This window comes from Erythranthe guttata, chromosome 2 (genome assembly GCF_056151865.1).
Source record: "Erythranthe guttata isolate IM_541 chromosome 2, IM_541, whole genome shotgun sequence".
Lineage (NCBI taxonomy): Eukaryota > Viridiplantae > Streptophyta > Magnoliopsida > Lamiales > Phrymaceae > Erythranthe > Erythranthe guttata.
The window spans coordinates 16,399,975-16,417,873 of record NC_142534.1 but is presented as its reverse complement, the minus strand read 5'-3'; the positions used below and the strand labels follow the sequence as shown (position 1 = coordinate 16,417,873).

Here is a 17,899-nt window from a genome sequence, read left to right as displayed (position 1 = left end):
TGGTCCTTGATCTTAGTAAAAGTACAAGTTCACATATAATTAGTATTTATTTCCTAATTCATTTTTATGACATAGTAATATGCGCATACATACATGTTGGATGAAAGAGTAAGAAAAAAATAATGGTAGGGTAAATGGGGTATGTATAGTAAAAGATTCTCGCAAATGAGAAAAGGTACGGTCCGTACAGTTAGAAGAGTACTCGCACACTACAAGTACTCCACGTGGTTGCCGTTGATAGGCTGGTAGATCACTCTATTGCTTATTGACACACAAATAAGCCTATAGCCTACAGTTTTGGGCCTGCGGTTTTGTCCATTTCCACCAATCTAGTACTACTATTATTATTACCACAACTAAACCTAGCTACATTATTTTTTATAAATATGAATTAAAGAAACGTGAATCTAAAATTGGAATTGACTTAAAAATTCTTTTATAAAAATGTGCATAATTGTAAAAGTACTCGTTCGATTCTGATTGGTCAAGAATGAGAAAAAAAAAATTGATGATCCACAAGCGCGGTTAAAATGGAAGAGAAACAAAACAAGAGTGCGATTTATATCTCTTTTACGACGAGTTATTGCACGAAAACAAAGTTTATCCAAAATGATTTGAGAAAATCAAGCTGAATATAGTTGAATTTTTCTATTGAAAGAATAAAAATGAGTCGGTTGTAATTATGAGGAAAACACAAAAAGAGTGAGTCACCAAAACAAAGTGTCAGTATAATTTATAATAAGGATACATAGTTGAATTATATTATAATAATGAGGACATGTGACGGGAGAGTGGCTTTTCTGATCCCCATATAAATTGCTCGGCACGTGCATCTTCACGTGACCGTCATTAATTAATTAATTGTTGATGATGATGATACTAAGCAGTGATCACAGTTTTAATGGGGATTGTTAATATAATGGTAAATCCAGCTGTATATATGCTAACACTATTTTATTAACTTCATCAGACTAAGTGTAAGTAAGATGTTGGCATTTACCACACATTATTTTAAATATTCAGATTAATCATGTTCTATTAACATGCCCAAATCCAAATGCATCGTCCCTTGGACGCTACAGCTTCTCTCTCTCTCTCTCTCTCTCTCTCTCTCTCTGTATTGTGAATTTATTTTCCAATTTTTCTCTAATTTTAGACTTACATAGAAGCAATATATGAATTAAGTGATTAAGTGTAAGATGTACACTAAATGCAGGAAAATTGTATGCTACACCAGATATTTGTTAATGTAAGTGATGTTAAATAATCACCTACTAAGAACACATACAAATGAGGATGCGTGTGATTATGTATACATTTACGGTTAACGATTACTCTGTGTGTGTAGCATAGAATTTCCCACTAAATGCATATGTGGTGCAAACAAACTATTTTGTGTGGGTGAATAGTAGATTTTTACCCAATATATAGAACTACAAATTTAACTGTGTTGATTGCCACAAAACCCAAATAATTATATGAATTCAGAATAACCAAAATTTTCACCAAAACATCTATCATATTACATATAACTAAAAGTTATAGCCAATAAAACAAAAAAGGAACACAAAGAAAAACACGAATAAGCGACCAACTAGTTGAGCTTTCTGCAAATAAATATTTAATTCATCCAAATTTTACCACTAGAGAACCAGTTCCTAATTTCCATCCCGTTAATTGATATGCGTAGGTTCTTCCATAAGCAACAAAACTTTCCTCCAGCCTAAAACGAGCTTCGATTCAAACACACAGAAAACAAGTACTGAAAGAACATAAACCACAATCCCAAAAAAAGTCGTCGATCAAAAGTCATGATCACTTACAAACAAGACTTCAAATCAAAACTCAATCCTCGCCTTGACCATCATCTTTGACAAGCTTGATCATGTCGTCAATTCGAAGAATAGTAATTGCCGCTTCAGTAGCAAACTGACAAAAAGAGGGATAAGGGGGGAAAAACAATATTAATAGATTGCATTAGAATTCTTTAACTAATTATAGGTTAATCGAGTTTTAGCAAACCTGAATTATCTTCACTTTGCTCATTGCAGGTTCGATGACTCCTGCTTCCAAGTTGTTGCGAACAGTACCCTTCAACAAGTCCAGACCCATGCTGCAGTAATAGAGAGTGTCGGATCAGACAGCGTTTTAATTACCATTAATTCATTTTTCAAGTAGGATGACAGTACCCTCATTTGAGAATGTTGATGGATTAATAAGATTGATTGTATATGTAACATTATCCGTGATAATGTAATATGTGATTATCTTATATTTAGGATGTGGAATTTATACAATCCTCATTTCTTGAAACCTAAATCCCAAACATTTGACAAAAAATGATTATATTTTATGTCAAGCCTAATCCCAATTCCCAAACAAGGCCTAAGCTTTTTGATCGATATCTAGGTTAGGAGAGCCATGAAGCACAGTAAGCTTTAATCATAAATTAAAAATACATCTACTTGCAGTTAAAATTCGGAATTTATGATATGATGATAGGTTCAGTTAAATCCGGAATTTCATTGATCATCAAGCTGTTAGTTTAAAGATATCAAAAGAAATCCAAGAGAACTTTATTATGTTATTAGAGATACCTCAAAAAAGGAATACTATCCAAGCGTTAAATAACATGTTTTTTGTACCTTGAGAGATGCTTTTTATCTGCCTTAGTTTGTGCAGTGTGGTGGTAAGCTCGTAGTTTAGCAACCAATTCAGTTGCATCTTTAGCAGCATTGACAGCAAGCACCTGAAAAGACACTATAAATTAGCCATTGGAGTAGCAAAGGAAAGATATGGGGTCAATTAGTGATGGAGGACCTTCGGTATAATCAGCAAAGATTCAGCAAATTCCGCAATGGCCAGCTGTTCCCTTGATCCTAAGGTAGTAGCCAGATTCTCCAGATATACAGATAGGGCAGCCTCAACTGCACCTCCACCAGCAACAACCTATATTTCGGTACAGATGCAAAAAAATGAGTCAAACGGACAGAAAATACAGTTACTGTTCCTCTTACGAGACTAGAAATATTGGCATTTCCCAGAATCTACCAGTTTGTAAAGAAATTAAAGCTTTCTTGTTAAATCGGGTCAAGGTGCTTACTGTATTAGATTCCAGAGTTCTTTTGACAATGCATAGAGCATCATGCAAAGCCCTGTCCATCTCATCAAGCATGTAGTCGTTGGCACCTCTGAGTATTAAAGAAACCTGAAAAAAAATCAAACATAAATTTGCTGCTTGGGAAGTACAAATATAGTAAACTGTCTTCATTTCATAATGTAGCCTTCCTTCAAATAAAAGAAATAAAATTGAAAAAGGTGGCTGTAGGGGCCATAACAGGTCAATAGGGTATGCCGAAGAATCACAAGTAACTAAAGAAGCATTTCAACAAGGCTAAAGAACAGAGTATTTCAAATGAGTAATCGTACCGCACTTGAGGTTTTGGTCCCTTTTATCATAATCACATCATCATCAGCAATACGTTCCTCCACTACTTCATCAGCATATCCTAGAAAAGTTGAATCAAATGTTTCTTCCCCTTCCATATCTGCAAAAGTTGAGACCTGCAAAGAAGCCATAATTAAGACTAGAATTATTTACCGAATATTAAGCTGTCAAAACTATTTTCACCACTCCTAATCTACAATTGTTACCACTAAATTATCACAGAAACTATTGAATGGTAATCAAATGCATTCACTTAAATATTTCTTCCATTTGGTTCATTTGGCAGATCACTGGAAGTGAAGGCAAACTCTAGGCGCTACATCAAGTAGAAACTTCAAACCATTTACACAAATAAAAAAGGAGTCATACAGATTACAGGAAGTAGTAAGATAACTTTATTTACATCAATTAAGAACCAAAACCATAAGCTTCTATAGATGCTGATGAATTATTAACACTGTTTAATTGGTCATCTTCTTGATATTTCTTCTCTAACAATCTAATTATTCAAAAATATCCATGATTTCATCTAAGTGTTGTCACATTCAGCCCAAACTCATTTATCGTAGAATATATACAATTTTTTGAAGTCTTGAAGTTAAGGCAAGATAGAGAGAAATCATGTTTATGTCAGCCATGTCATTTTAAAGCAAGAGAAAGTACCGCAGTTGCACCAGTTGCTTTCGCAACATGGCGTAGGTCATCCTTCCGGACACGTCTCACAGCTATTGCACCAGCTTCCACAAAGTACTGAAACAGTTTAAGACATGTTAACAAAGCCTCCATACCAGAATGTGGTAAACAGTATTGCAGGTTGGTGAGAAAGCATGATATATAAAAACACCAAGCCTAATAAAAGCAGTAATTAAGCTAACAAGCTAGCAATTCACTGGTTTACATGGGCTTCAAAACCTTGAGCAATCAATTTTGAAAAAAAAATTCTTGCCTTAAGTGCCATATCATCGATTCCTTTTGTAGTTAAAATCACATTTGCTCCTGCCTTAAGAATCTTCTCAATTCGTTCTTTTGTCGTGTCAGCTTCCCTGCAAGATCGGAGTTGCATTTATCATAAAACATAGGTGAAGCCATCATCTAAAAGCCCGAGGAAATTTATAGTCTAATAATTATTCATAAACTGGAGTGCAGCTTTCCAAAGCATTCTCGAAAATTCTTAACCAACAATTGGGTGCAAGTGAAAAAATCATTTCAAGCTTAAACTCGAGTCTTTGGTATAAGCTTGAGCTCAACAAAATGTACTGGAGCTCAAGCTCACCAAATGAGTCAACCTCGACTGGAGCTCAAGCTCGATTACACGCCGACACATGCACATGAAACTAACAGCGAAACAAGTGAACAAAATGTGCAACATAGGACCCACTAAAGTAATATCTGTCTTCTCCTAGTAGCAGATTGTGTACAATGAATAGAAATAATCACCTCTGACGAATCTTTTCCAACTCCCGGGGGTCATTGACTAAAACTTGGACACCCATTTGCATTTTAGTCTTTTGAAGATTAAAATCGAGGCAAGCAATTCTGGCAGGTGAAACCCTCAAGGGCATTCCCTGTGCAGCACGTCCTGTGTTCAGAGCATAACCTTTGAGCAGATAGCTATCTCTAGCACTTTTCCCATGGGCTTTAAGAATATTGATTCCCTGAGAACAAAGAAGACCATTAGAACTTCTCTCTTCCAGATGAAAGCTTAAGTAATACTTTGGGCAGAATTTATCTATTAATACTCAGTTCTCAGCTCTAATTTTAGTTACTAAAATCTGCAAGTTCCAGGCCCATCTTTTGGGTTACTTACCATACTATGACCCTATCACCGAAGAAGACAACAAACAAGTAGTTTTTCAGAACAAGAAATGCAACAGAACTTAAGTGAATTTTCAATCCTATATAAATCTCACCCATAAAAGAATTGGGGCCATTGAAAAAATTTCTAGGAGAGAGGCAACATCAATAAGCAACAATATGAATTGCGAAATTGTACACAACCAACCTTAATTGGATATCTGACTTCGCCTCTTACATTTGTCATCTTTATTGCTTGTACAGCTTCCACGACCTAAAAGATTAATATAATTAAGAGATTTCAGATAATAAGATCAATTCCAACAAGGGTACATAAAAAATAAAATAAAAAATCATACAGAATAGGCATAACCCCGGATTGTTATTAACCAGAGACAGAGAAGTGACATAAGTCAGAAAAGATTCATTGTAGATCACAAAATTTACAACAAAAATAGCAAGATAAGTTTTCTTCAAGGCAAAAAGCTGATGGAAGGCTATGCTCAGTATTTTCCAATAGGCATTTTAAAATACTATAAAACTACAAGAAAAAATGAATCATTAAAATGCTATGCATTGGAGTAAAATTCAATCTGCTAATTTAATCAATTATACATCCATGGCAGTTGTAGATTCATGGTTCATTGATTCCTCAACTTACCAGATTCGCGAAAAAGTCACTATCACCACCTATCAACTTTGAGGACATGCTGGTCTTGGCACAATTCACAAGAGAATCTTTACCAAGTTTCTCAACCTAAACACAATTGCGAAAAGAATGTCAGCTCCAAACACCAATCAATTATATATTATCAACAGGATAACAACGTGCAGTAGCAGCATACTACGTTGTGGAATATAGTATCAAAATATCATCATATCAATGTCTAAAAACTTAAACATTAGAATGATCACTTCATCTAAGAACTGAATTTTGTCATTCTACTTTATTTTCTTTTATGCAAGGAAAAACGCAAACAGACAAATATTTGGAAGAGGCAAGAAATGAAGATTTTAGAGCGAAGAGTACCAAAGAGAGAATATCTTCCTTCCCATGTGCCAAATCACAAAATATAACACATTTTTAGGGGTTCAAACTTTTGCACATCAATTTAAGCGCACACAAATTACAATAGGAATCTTAATATTTTGCACATCTTTGTGCCTTACAACACCCATAGCAAATGGAAGCCTTCACATTTCTTAAGCAATCAACTCAAATAAAAGTGTTACCTTTACAGCAAGTTTTTCATCAACATATTTGCATGCTTCCCTCATAGCAAGCTGGACAACAGAATTATGCAATCAAACTCACAGCATAAACATGCATAATAGATTGATCTATAATTGAGAAAGAAACTACATCTGCACGAGTCTTTTTGTGTGTGTGTGTGTGTGGGGGGGGGGGGGGGGGGGGGGGGGGTGTTGCAAAAAAGTTAGATGCTCACTCTGTAACCACTGATTATTGATGTTGGATGAATCTTATTTCTCACTAAATCATTGGCTCTCTGTAAAAACAAATTCCAAATTAGTTATATTGTTCATAATGAATGCAACCTAGAGTACCAAAATTTAGGCAACATGTCATCATCTTGACACAAATTGGAAATACTACCTTCAGCAATTCAGCAGCTATTATTACAACAGAAGTTGTCCCATCTCCAACTTCTCGGTCTTGTAGTTCTGCCAACTCAACAAGAACCTGAAAGCAAGAAGTCAACAGATATAAGATGCATATTGTTGAAAATACTAGATTTGAAAACTTTCGGGGAAAAAAGAAATTGATCCCTCACCTTGGCAGCAGGATGCTCAACCTCGAGCATCTTCAGTATAGTGGCACCATCGTTAGTGATTGTCACATCACCAATATCGTCCACAAGCATCTGTTAAGTGCCAAACGTACATGAGAAAAGTTAATTGTCAAATATTTCAAGTCCAACAGAACTATTCAAATACATATTTAAAGGACACACTCTACTAACCCTCTCATTTTGGTCCAACAAGCTAGACTGTAAAAATAAACCGTCAAGTACTACGAACATCACAAAAGGCAAGTTATGCCACATTTCTTGCTGACAGTTACTCGCTAAAATTAATTAGTAAAAAAACCAAGCAAGAGTAACTCAATCACTAGTTTTTCCTCTCATAGGTAATAGCACTATCAAATAGCACAAAATCCTGATCAATCTATCATTTCAATGTAAGAACAAAGAACAACGTAAAATGAGCAAAACAAGATACCAAGGAAAATGTTTCATATGAATAAGCATATATTTCTATTTAATGGAATCTCCATATAAATGAAAGCAAATCCAGAGCTATTGCCCCTCATAATGTAAAAAAAAAGATAGGATTTGGATGTATATGATTCTTTTCTCCTGTACCAGCTTTAGCCAATGTATGACCAGATATGTTGCTAATGCTAATATAAGCAGTAACCCAATCTAGCAATATTCAAAACACTATTCCCCGAACATTGAACTCTTGGTGACATTTTTATAAAACAAAAGAAAAGGATACTAGCAAATTCGTATTCACTTAATCCTTCAAGATTAATTTCCACTTGCATACCTGCTAAAACCACACTTGTCTATAAAAGATCTTGAAAATCGTTTAAAAAGATTTTGCAATGTGCATCTTTTACATTTCAACTGTGCTACAACTATGTGCATTTGATGAATATCAGCAGCAGGAACACAGTTGTGCAAAAAATAATTAAAAAAATAGACTACATATCCATCTCAGCCCATGTTGTTCCAACTCCCACTACTCTCCATACTGAAATGATTGTCCTATTCAGCTTCAACATAAACGCGCTTCTGCGTGGAAAAAAGAAGAAGGAGAAATGAAAGCGAGAAGTACCTTGTCGAGGCCAACAGGACCAAGGGAAGACTTGACAATGTTTGCAATCGCTTGACACGCAACCACTGCACATTTCCAACACACACGCACACACACACAAACACACAAAATCAATAACTTTATCACGCGCACATTATCCACAGAGTAAAAGTTAAGAACACAACGCGTTAGAAGCAACTAATATACAAAAACACAAATATAATAAATTATAATTTGAAGGAAAAAATAAAATAAAAATGGTACCGTTTTGAGTGCGCACATCCTGGCCAGATTGCCGTTCGCCGGCAATATCAGGCGACTGTCCCGTAAACGACATAATAAACTAATCTAAAAAAAGAGGAAATGGCTAAGCAAACAGAAACCCTAGATCGGATCGGAATCTCCAGGCTCCGGCGGGAGCTCCGGCTGGCGGTTATAGCGATGAGATGCGGTGAAGTGAGAGATTTGAAGTGGCTTGAATACGGCTCGGCTCGAGTGTGTATCTCTCTCTCTCTCTCTCTTCCTCTAGAGAGTTCAATTTTCAGGGTTTGGAGAGTGGAGAAACCTTGTGAGTGTGTTTAGGAGGGTTTGAGCGAAATTTTTGAAATGTTACGACGTCGTATTTGCGTTGCTGTGAGTAGGAATTGGGCTGGGCTTTCAAACCGAATCTTTCTGTATAATATTCCCTTCTCCACTTTGAACTTGTAATGAATCCAAAACAAATAGTCCATTAGTGTGATCCATTTAATATATATACAGGCTAAATAACAACCAAACCCCTGATTGATGGTCAAATTACAAAAAAACTCCTCATGTTTGGGTAATTACAACCACCCCTAAACTATAAATCTTCTTACACGTCCATCAGTGGAATCTTCTAGTTTATATGGAATATTCGCAATACTTGTTTTAACTTTTATCTCATTGGAGCTCCACATTTCGAACAAGATGATCATAAGATGTGTTTTTTTTGGATTAAATATATCAGATTGTGGTGCATCAGAAACTGCATTTTTTCACAAAACGAGAACAAACTAGAGACCATTCCACGTAATCTAAAAGATTATGGTGAATTTGACACTTTAAGAGTGAACATGTAAGAAGATTCACAGTTGAGTGATGGTTATAATTACTCAAACATGAGGGGGTTTTCGTAATTTGACATTCCTAGGAGTGGTGGCTATAATTTACCTTGATTTAATTAAAGTCTCTTTATGACGTCATTTAAAAAATATCCTTTTATTTAATTTTTCTTACTTGAAAGTTCACCACCACCCTATAAGCTGTGCATTGATTAGCTTCACTAAACAAGTGTTCTTCATAAAAATATATTTTTATGAATTTAATAAAAATATATTAATAAGATAAAATTAAGCAAGTGATAATTAAAAGATATATTTGTTATTATTAAATAAATAAAAGTATTTAAGAGTTAATTGGATATTCATTTTTATATGCTGAAAAATCGGACACCAGAAAGATATCACATGGCGGCCACAAATTGCCTTCAGCTTCCCGCCATTGCCATTGGCAACTTCACACACCCAACCAGGAGCTTCGCTGCAGTCACCCGCTCCTCCCTCACAGACCAATCCCAGTCCCCCTCCTCCGTCGCCGCCAAGCGCCACCTCCTCCGCCTCGTCTCCGATCAGGACCGCGGCCTGAAAACCCAATCCGACCCCCAAAAGCTCTCCCAAATAATCGAAGCAATCGATTCGCTGGCCGCCGTCGGCCGCGGCACCGTCACCACCGACGGATCTCTGTCGTCCACGTGGCGGATGCTCTGGACCACGGAGAAGGAGCAGCTCTTCATCGTGAAGAATGCGTCGTTTTTTGGCACCTCCGCCGGCGACGTTTTGCAGGTGATTGACGTGGAGAAGAAGACCCTCAACAATGTTATCACTTTCCCGCCGGACGGAGTCTTCTTCGTCCGGTCAGATATTCAGGTTGCTTCGTCTCAGAGAGTCAATTTCCAGTAAGTAATTTATTTCAAGGTTACGATTTCCCCAATTTGTTGCAATTTATATAGTCACATGTTTGATGTTCCCCAAATTAATAACCTCGATTAAATAATATGTTTTCTCGATCCCGACTAGAAGGCTACGTTGCTAAAAATATTTCGTTAAATTAATATTTCACTAAATTAATAGAATTTGGCTGGTCTCAATTGGTTCTCGAAATTGTTAAGCTTTGAATTACCACTTCATCTAAAAGCTTAAAATATGATGATATTTCATTTGGCTGTCAGAATTCATGTTTGAAGGAGATATAAACTTTTGGAATTGTTTTGAGGATTTTTTTTTTTGAAAACCTAAATAAACATATATAGATTCATTTTGGGGAAACAAACAAAATCGGAACACCACCAAAATATGGCGGAAGTGTTTATTAATGTATGTGTGCTTGCCATTTAGTATACGTGTCGTCAAATCTGATATAATAGGCGGATTTGTGATGCATCGCTATCTAGCAAACATTAGTTTGATTAGTCTAAGGAAATGTATCGAAACAGTCACGTGTTAATTTTTTATTTTTTATTTGATAAGTAGTCGCGTGGTAAATTATTTCATGCTATATATAGTCATGCGGATGAATTATTCAAGATTACCATCTAGAAATTCCGTAACATTATTGAGACAATTTGAATTATTTTAGGTCCATATAATTCATATTCGATGAGCTTTTCAAGAATTTGGAAACGGTGCATCATAATATTTTGACGACTCTTTGTTCTGCAGATTTACGAGTGCAGTTCTACGCGGTAAGGGTTGGGAGTTTCCGTTACCACCATTCGGGCAGGGTTGGTAAGTGGTCCTTTTTCTCTTTCTACATTTTAAGTATTTCAGTTTCCTCAACTTCTTTATATATTCATGAAACATATGTAATTGTTAAAGATCCGAAAGAAGGAATTGCTTGTAACTTGCGGTTTTATCACCCCGACTTTAGTGATAAGTCCCTCAAAAAAGAAAACACCCGAAAATTGATTTAACTTGCCTAGTCAATAGGGATTCAAACACTTTCCAGAGTTCGTTGCAGAGGATCTAAATAAAATTAACTCCGTTTAAACTATGTTCTTTTTCTTTTAGATATATTCGTATTATCTTGGTGCAATTGAAATAAATTCACAATATTCCCCTGTAGGTTCGAGTCGCTATATATAGATGACGAAATTCGGGTGGTGAAAGATATTAGGCAAGACTATCTGATTGTCGAGCGTGCTCCTTATTCTTGGAAAGAATGAATTTGAGGGTTCAAATTACAGTGACTTCTTGTATTTTAATTCCATTTTTTCGGGGGTTTCGTCGAATTTGTAAATCATTTGTATGATATATTTGTTAATGTACTTCAATAGAGAGGTGTATGGTTAACCTGTACACGCTCATTAACATTCATAACTAAAAGTTATGCTGTTGAAATGTGTATATAAATATATATGATTTCTATGGGGCATGTTTAATAGGTAGAAAAAATCGGTTTTGTTTATCGTTTTTGAAAGTTTTCTATTCACGAGGAGCTGGTGTAAGACAACCAGAAATATATATGTATGTATTCCCTCGGCTCTTATGGATTCATCATCTTTGCTTGTGGACTTAGACTGAGGTTTGTTCAAGCATAAATCCAGGTATTCTTTCTCCTTATGTCTATTGTTAATTCTCTCGTCGTTTTCTTAATTCTTAGGTAAGTCAGAATACATTTCGAGTGATATGGCTATTGTATACCGTTATATGCGATCAACTCCGATGTAAACTATCTTAACCTTAGAACATTTTTCCTTATATTATACATTCATTCAAGCGAAAAAGTACAGACAGTTCATCTATGAAAATATACTTTATCTTATACATATACGAGAGCCGTTGTTTTGAATTGCTAACGCCGAAAATTCCTTTCAGCACTTTTGCAGCCACCCGACGAGGCTCTCTAAAGCAACTGATTGTAGCGCCGAAGAGGCGAAAAGTTGGCACGAGATCATCGAAAAACGCGTTTTTTTTTTTCCAATTGTTACTCAGTTTTCATCTGAGAAGAAGAAGTATGGGAGAACTATTAGGCGAAAAACACCCCAAGACAAAGAGGAGAACACTCGCAAAAGGGAGATTTGTGAAGGTACGAAGAGAAATAACGAAGTCTAGCTCTCAAATTCTCCACGTTCTTATCAATCGAGTTCTTTCTCTCTCTTAGTTTCGTTTCGTGGTCTTGCTTAGGCTTAAATTAGTTGTTATTATGTTCTGTAGGACTCGATAATATTTTAATCAAGAATTTCAATGGAATCCTACCTAGTTTTTCGTTGAATTGAATTTCAACTCTTTCAGTTATCTCTTACTGCTGCTTGTTACGATACGTGCACTCCTGCGTGTTATAGGAAAATCACCAATCGTACCCGATAAACAAGTCGGAAGAGAAGTTCAAATATCTGGGCTTCATCAATGTCCAAATAAACCTAAAATATATATATATTTTTTTTTCTTTTTTCACAATCATTTTCTTTCATCATCAAAATCTTAAAAACCAAATAAATATTAAAGCATTACTAGTTCATTGCAAGATTGGAAAATCTTGATTGACAGCATCAAGCAAGTTGCAACCAATCCCCAAGAAAAAAAAAAGAAATTGGTGGGCCCCCACGTTGTTCCAATTGGGTGTGTTGGAAATGGACCCTCTCTTTGATCATGAAGTTTCTTAGTGTGCAAAATGTTTTTGGTGGGTAATACTCAAAATCAAGACTTAACTTTTATTTTTTTGTTGGTTTTGTAATCAATTTTAATTTGGCCCACCATTTACCAAAATATATGTGTGGTACTTGTTTTGCAGCTACTCCCTCGATCTCATATTATATGTCGTTTTGACGGTAAATGCTAAAAAACCTTGCTGTTAGTTGTTTTTCAACTACTTATTAAGAACGATAAGTGGCAAAATTGATGAGAATTCAATTAATATTTTATTAGAATTCTAAAATTACAAATAATTTTGGACAAGTGAAAGATTAGACAAATAATATGGACCAACGGAGTACCATTTTTTTCAAATTCATCAACTATCAATTGTTGCACTTTTCCGGGGCTCGTGGCCTTTTTTGTGGAGTCATTGAAAATTGAAATTGACAATCATGTGAAATTTGGAAAATATAATTTTAAATTTTTTTTTTAATATGTGGTAAGCATATTAATGTGAACTCACATCAATTACGTAGTTCGTAAACCCTTTGAACTCAAGAATTATTTGCGAAAGTGGTGGGGCCCGATGATTACCCGCCGACCTAAAAATAGTTTTTTTTCTTAAACATAAAGATATTTTGATGAAGAGGTTTGTTTATAAACAAATCAAATACCCTCTCATGCAACTATCGCTAATCGTATATTCGTTAGACTTGTAATAATTGAGTACTTTATACGGATACAACGTAACACACTAAATCGACTATCACCAACCTCGTTTGATTGACAAAATAAATCACAACAAACTAAATAATTAGTTCTTAACGATCTTCGATTAGTGCAATAACTTTGCCTGCCCGCGTGTATTAAATTTGTCGGTAGAAATACAATAACCAAAAAAAAAAAAAATCTTGGAACACTAGTACATATTTTGAGTACAAAAGTTAGAGAGCAAACAAGCAATGTGCAGAAGATTGAAAACTAGTGAACAATAAGTGGGGGGGTGATGGTACTAAAAAATATATTGTGGGTTCTAAAAATCTTTAGTGGTCCCTAAGAAATTAAAAAATGGGGACATGTGAGAAAGAAAAAAAGACCAAAGCCCCTAAAGGCAAAAAGATGAGTGAGAGTACGTATGAGGATTGATGAGTGAGTGCTCTTCTTTAAGGAAACAACACCCAAACACACCAAACGTACCCTATAAAGTTGTTTTGTCCTAGCTACCTTCTCTTATTGCAATCTTATTAGTATTGAATAATAGAGAAAATTTTGGCTTGTAGAAATTCGATGTGGGATATTTTTTTTTTTTTACTCTCGTGGAAATTGGAATGGGGTTTTCGATCTCAGAATCATATTTTTCATTTCGAATTTCCAAAATTTCAATTTTCGACGACTGCACTCATAATATCAATATTACATATCTTATTATATTACGTCTTAATAAAAAAATGATTTTTTTTTTTTAATGACTTTCGAGGATTGCTATCATAAATTGTATTTTTAGAATTAACTTTCTCATCTCAATTTTCTCAAAATTCAAACAAGAAATATTGAAATTAGTTTTTATATTCTGAAAACGAAATGAATTTTTCGAACGCGCTATTTTTGATTTGATTCGTCCAATTTTCACCAATAATTATGGGCCTTACTTATCATAATTAAGTATGAGTCTATCTTTTAGTGGTGTTTATTGGTCTAAGGCCCAATAATGCACGTAAGAAACCATCCCATAACCCAAGTCAAAAAATTAAAAATAAAATTAAAAATAAAAATGAAATGAAATAGAGGTTCTAAGTGATGTATTTTTTTCCATTCAATTTAAATATTTGAATTGTCGATTTGATCTACCAATTCAAAACGATCATCTAATCGTGATTGTTGATTTACAAAGATCACGAGACCGTGTCCGTCGAAATTATTGTGTGATTTGAATAATACTGTCCGAAGTCCGAACCATCATATAAGTGCGCGGTTCGAACTTTCAATTTAAAAATTGAAAAAAAGAAATGCAACTCTTCAACAATTCGACAATCCATCTACATATGCACGAGCTCCGATTCCAATTCCAATTCCGTGTCGAGTATAAACAAAATAAAAATCATTTAACCAACTAAAATTAATTTTTCGGAGTATTTCTCATTGCTCTTAATCAAAATTTTCTCAATTTCCATAGCAATTTATGTTTAGTTCAATGAAATTTACTCGATTGAAATAGGAGGGAATGGGGTCTCATTTCTCAAAACCCGATTTAATATCATTTTTAAAAATTGAAATACTTAAAACGTGTTTTAATTCTGCAAGCAAACAATACACATGCAGGGCCCACACAATTCTATACGCATAAACAAATACAAAGCCACTTTTGGGCTGCTTGTATATAATTGCGTAAATTAAATTGTTCATACTAGACAAACAGAACAAATCCCATACACACCTAAATTAAAGTTTACTACACCTAATTAATTAACTAGAAAATAGAATAAAGTACTGTATCGTAATAACGTTGTATAAAACTAAATGTTGCATTATTGCAAGCATTTAAGTATTTTCAAAGGCTTTTATGTACAAAAACACCACTTAACCCTCTTGCGGTTTCATCCCCTGTGGTTAAATACCTAAAATGCCCTCTTACTTTTCTACTATTTATAGGTTCAAACCAGGGCTAGACCCTTGCATTTCCTTTTTAATAATAAATGTAAATTCGATATAATTTAATTAGAAATAGCTCAAATTCATAGGACTAAATTGTAATTTTCATAACTTCTTAATCTCTAATGTTCTTCTTCTTTTTCCTTCACCCTCAAATCTAATTTAAGATTATAAAGATAATTGAAATATTAAATATTTATGTAGAGAAGGCACCACAATATACATGTATCTGAAGGATTATACATCATCTGATTTTAAACCTAATATCTATATGAATAATTATCCACTAATCACACATACACATCGATGTGTGTTATTATGTGTAGATCAATGATGTATTTCACCAGATGTAGGTTCTACTATAAAACGTATCTATAATTTAGAATTTAGGTTTCTCATGAAATAAGTTGGTACAACTCTCTCCATTCCCATATATACAACGACCAAAATATGACTCAACGCCCAAGAAATTCTTCTCTCTTTTGTTTGTAATCCTTTTCAAGGAATGCCATAATTAATTAATAAACAAATGCCATAAATAAATAAATAAATGCCATAAATAAAAACGTAACGCGCTAAACTAAAGCATATGAAGTGTGTGGGTCCCAATTTAATGTTTATCTTCTAGACTAGCTATAAATGTATACAATATAGTAATTCAATTATAAATATATTTCATATTTACTTTGTGTTAAGGGGCACTATTTATTATTGCAGTTAAGCCCTTAAATTTAATATATTTTCATACTACTCTTGAAGTCTCGAATAATAAAAAAATGGTGGGAAATTCATAATACATTGTGATACTCTCCCCCCCAATAAAAACGTGAAATTACGAGTACACCCCCCAACTATTTGATGACCACTACTGCTGCGAAGTTGACGGGTTTTCTTTTTGGGGATAATTCGCATTTGACCTTTTTACTTCCAACACTTATTGAGTAAGAAAAGAATGTGAATACTCACTCTCATGTGCAGCGCGTCTATCACACGCACCTTATTTATTTATTTATTATTTTTCATTTTCTTTCTTAGCAAACAAATAAATTGTATCACACGCTCCTAGAATGGAGTTTGAAGGCAAGACTTTCTCCTTAAAAAGCGAACTTAGGGATAAAAATGTAAATTTAAAGGTTCATATTAAGGTTCACAAATTTCTCCAACTGAAAACGACTGCAAGCAACCTGTGTGGTCTACCTGTATCTCTATCCATCCCCCCCTCTCTCTCTCAACACACACACAGTTTATATATATATATATATATATATATATATATATATATATGAGAGATTGATCTCACACCGACTTGAAAATATATATATCAGTACTACAGTTTTCCCTTTTCTATTTATTTCTCTTTAATTTCCTACTGTGTGTGTGTGTTTTATTTTCTTTCTTCTAGTGCCTTCCAGAAAAAAGAAAAAAGAAAAAAAAAAGAAAAAGAAAAATGGTGGATCTCCAGACAGTGTGTTGTATGTGCGGCGATGTTGGCTTCCCCGATAAGCTCTTCCGCTGCTCCAAGTGCCGCAACCGCTTCCAACACTCGTATACCTCTCTCTCTCTCTCTCTCTCTCTCTCTCTCTCTCTCACACACACACACACACACACACACACACACACACACGCGCACACGCACGCATACATGCGTGTCTGTGCTGATGATCATGAAAGACTCTATGATTGAATTAGTTTAAATTACTTTTAACTATATGATGTGTGTGTGTGTGTGTGTGTGTGTGTGTGTGTGTGTGTGTGTGTGTGTGTGTGTGTGTGTGTGTGTGTGTGTGTGTGTGTATATTGATGAAGATGTAAATTGTGAATCAGGTACTGTAGCAACTACTACAGTGAATGCAGAGGGGCAATTGAAGTTTGCGACTGGTGCCAATGCGAGGAAAGAAACTCTCACCGCCACGGCGGCGGTGGCGGCGGCGCAGCCAATAATATTTCTTCTTCTTCTGCATCTCTAAGGAATAATAACAACAACAACAGTACTATTAAATCACCATCATCGTCGTCAGCCCATGCAAATGAAGTCAGATCAGCCTACTCCGGCGATAAAATCAAGCAGCACCACCGCGAAGAAGGCGGCGGCGCTTCCGAGAAAGCCGCCGGAAAAACCCCTTCCCCCCGTCCCACCACCCGCAGGTACAAGCTTCTCAAGGATGTCATGTGCTAATTAATTAATCATATAATTAAATAATATTAATAAATTCCGTTGTGTGTCTCCTATAGCTAGATATATATATATATATATATATATATATATATATATATATATATATATATATATATATATATATATATATATGTCTCTATGTATTATATATATATATATATATATATATATATATATATATATATATATATATATATATATATATATATATTATATATAATATATAATAATATAATAATTAGAACTTGTAGTGATAGTTGCGAGTTGTTTTCTTCATGATGGTTTTTTATTTATTTATTATATTTAACTTTAAATGAGTTTTACTTGGGCCATGTCCTA

At 34.7% G+C, this 17,899-nt stretch overlaps 3 protein-coding genes across 4 annotated transcripts; 2 read left to right on the top strand and 1 right to left on the bottom strand.

Annotated features, from left to right (window-relative positions):
* Positions 1–1,454: 1,454 nt before the first annotated feature.
* TCP-1 (T-complex protein 1 alpha subunit) lies at positions 1,455–8,815 on the bottom strand. 2 transcript variants are annotated; one of them, XM_088813501.1, is made up of 18 exons: positions 8,348–8,803; positions 8,105–8,169; positions 7,036–7,125; positions 6,858–6,944; positions 6,691–6,750; positions 6,476–6,526; positions 5,904–5,999; positions 5,451–5,516; positions 4,886–5,103; positions 4,395–4,491; positions 4,112–4,198; positions 3,430–3,564; positions 3,104–3,208; positions 2,821–2,949; positions 2,646–2,749; positions 2,023–2,113; positions 1,824–1,929; positions 1,455–1,723 (listed from the first exon to the last, which is right to left on the bottom strand). In XM_088813501.1, exons 1-17 carry the CDS (start codon positions 8,418–8,420, stop codon positions 1,846–1,848), a joined length of 1,638 nt encoding a protein of 545 aa, XP_088669627.1. In that variant the 5' UTR covers positions 8,421–8,803; the 3' UTR covers positions 1,455–1,723; positions 1,824–1,845. The 2 variants fall into 2 exon arrangements, with proteins under 2 accessions (XP_088669627.1, XP_012843552.1); XM_012988098.2 differs by having other exon boundaries at positions 1,455–1,929; positions 8,348–8,815.
* Positions 8,816–9,510: 695 nt separating this feature from the next.
* On the top strand, positions 9,511–11,526 carry LOC105963666 (Plastid-lipid associated protein PAP / fibrillin family protein). The gene is made up of 3 exons (XM_012988097.2): positions 9,511–10,058; positions 10,822–10,887; positions 11,225–11,526. Exons 1-3 carry the CDS (start codon positions 9,538–9,540, stop codon positions 11,322–11,324), a joined length of 687 nt encoding a protein of 228 aa, XP_012843551.2. The 5' UTR covers positions 9,511–9,537; the 3' UTR covers positions 11,325–11,526.
* A 5,276-nt stretch (positions 11,527–16,802) lies between these two features.
* LOC148772471 (zinc ion-binding protein) lies at positions 16,803–17,594 on the top strand. Its single transcript, XM_088813490.1, has 2 exons — positions 16,803–16,929; positions 17,209–17,594. The coding sequence occupies exons 1-2, from the start codon at positions 16,832–16,834 to the stop codon at positions 17,558–17,560; spliced, it is 450 nt and encodes a 149-aa protein (XP_088669616.1). The 5' UTR covers positions 16,803–16,831; the 3' UTR covers positions 17,561–17,594.
* Positions 17,595–17,899: the final 305 nt, after the last annotated feature.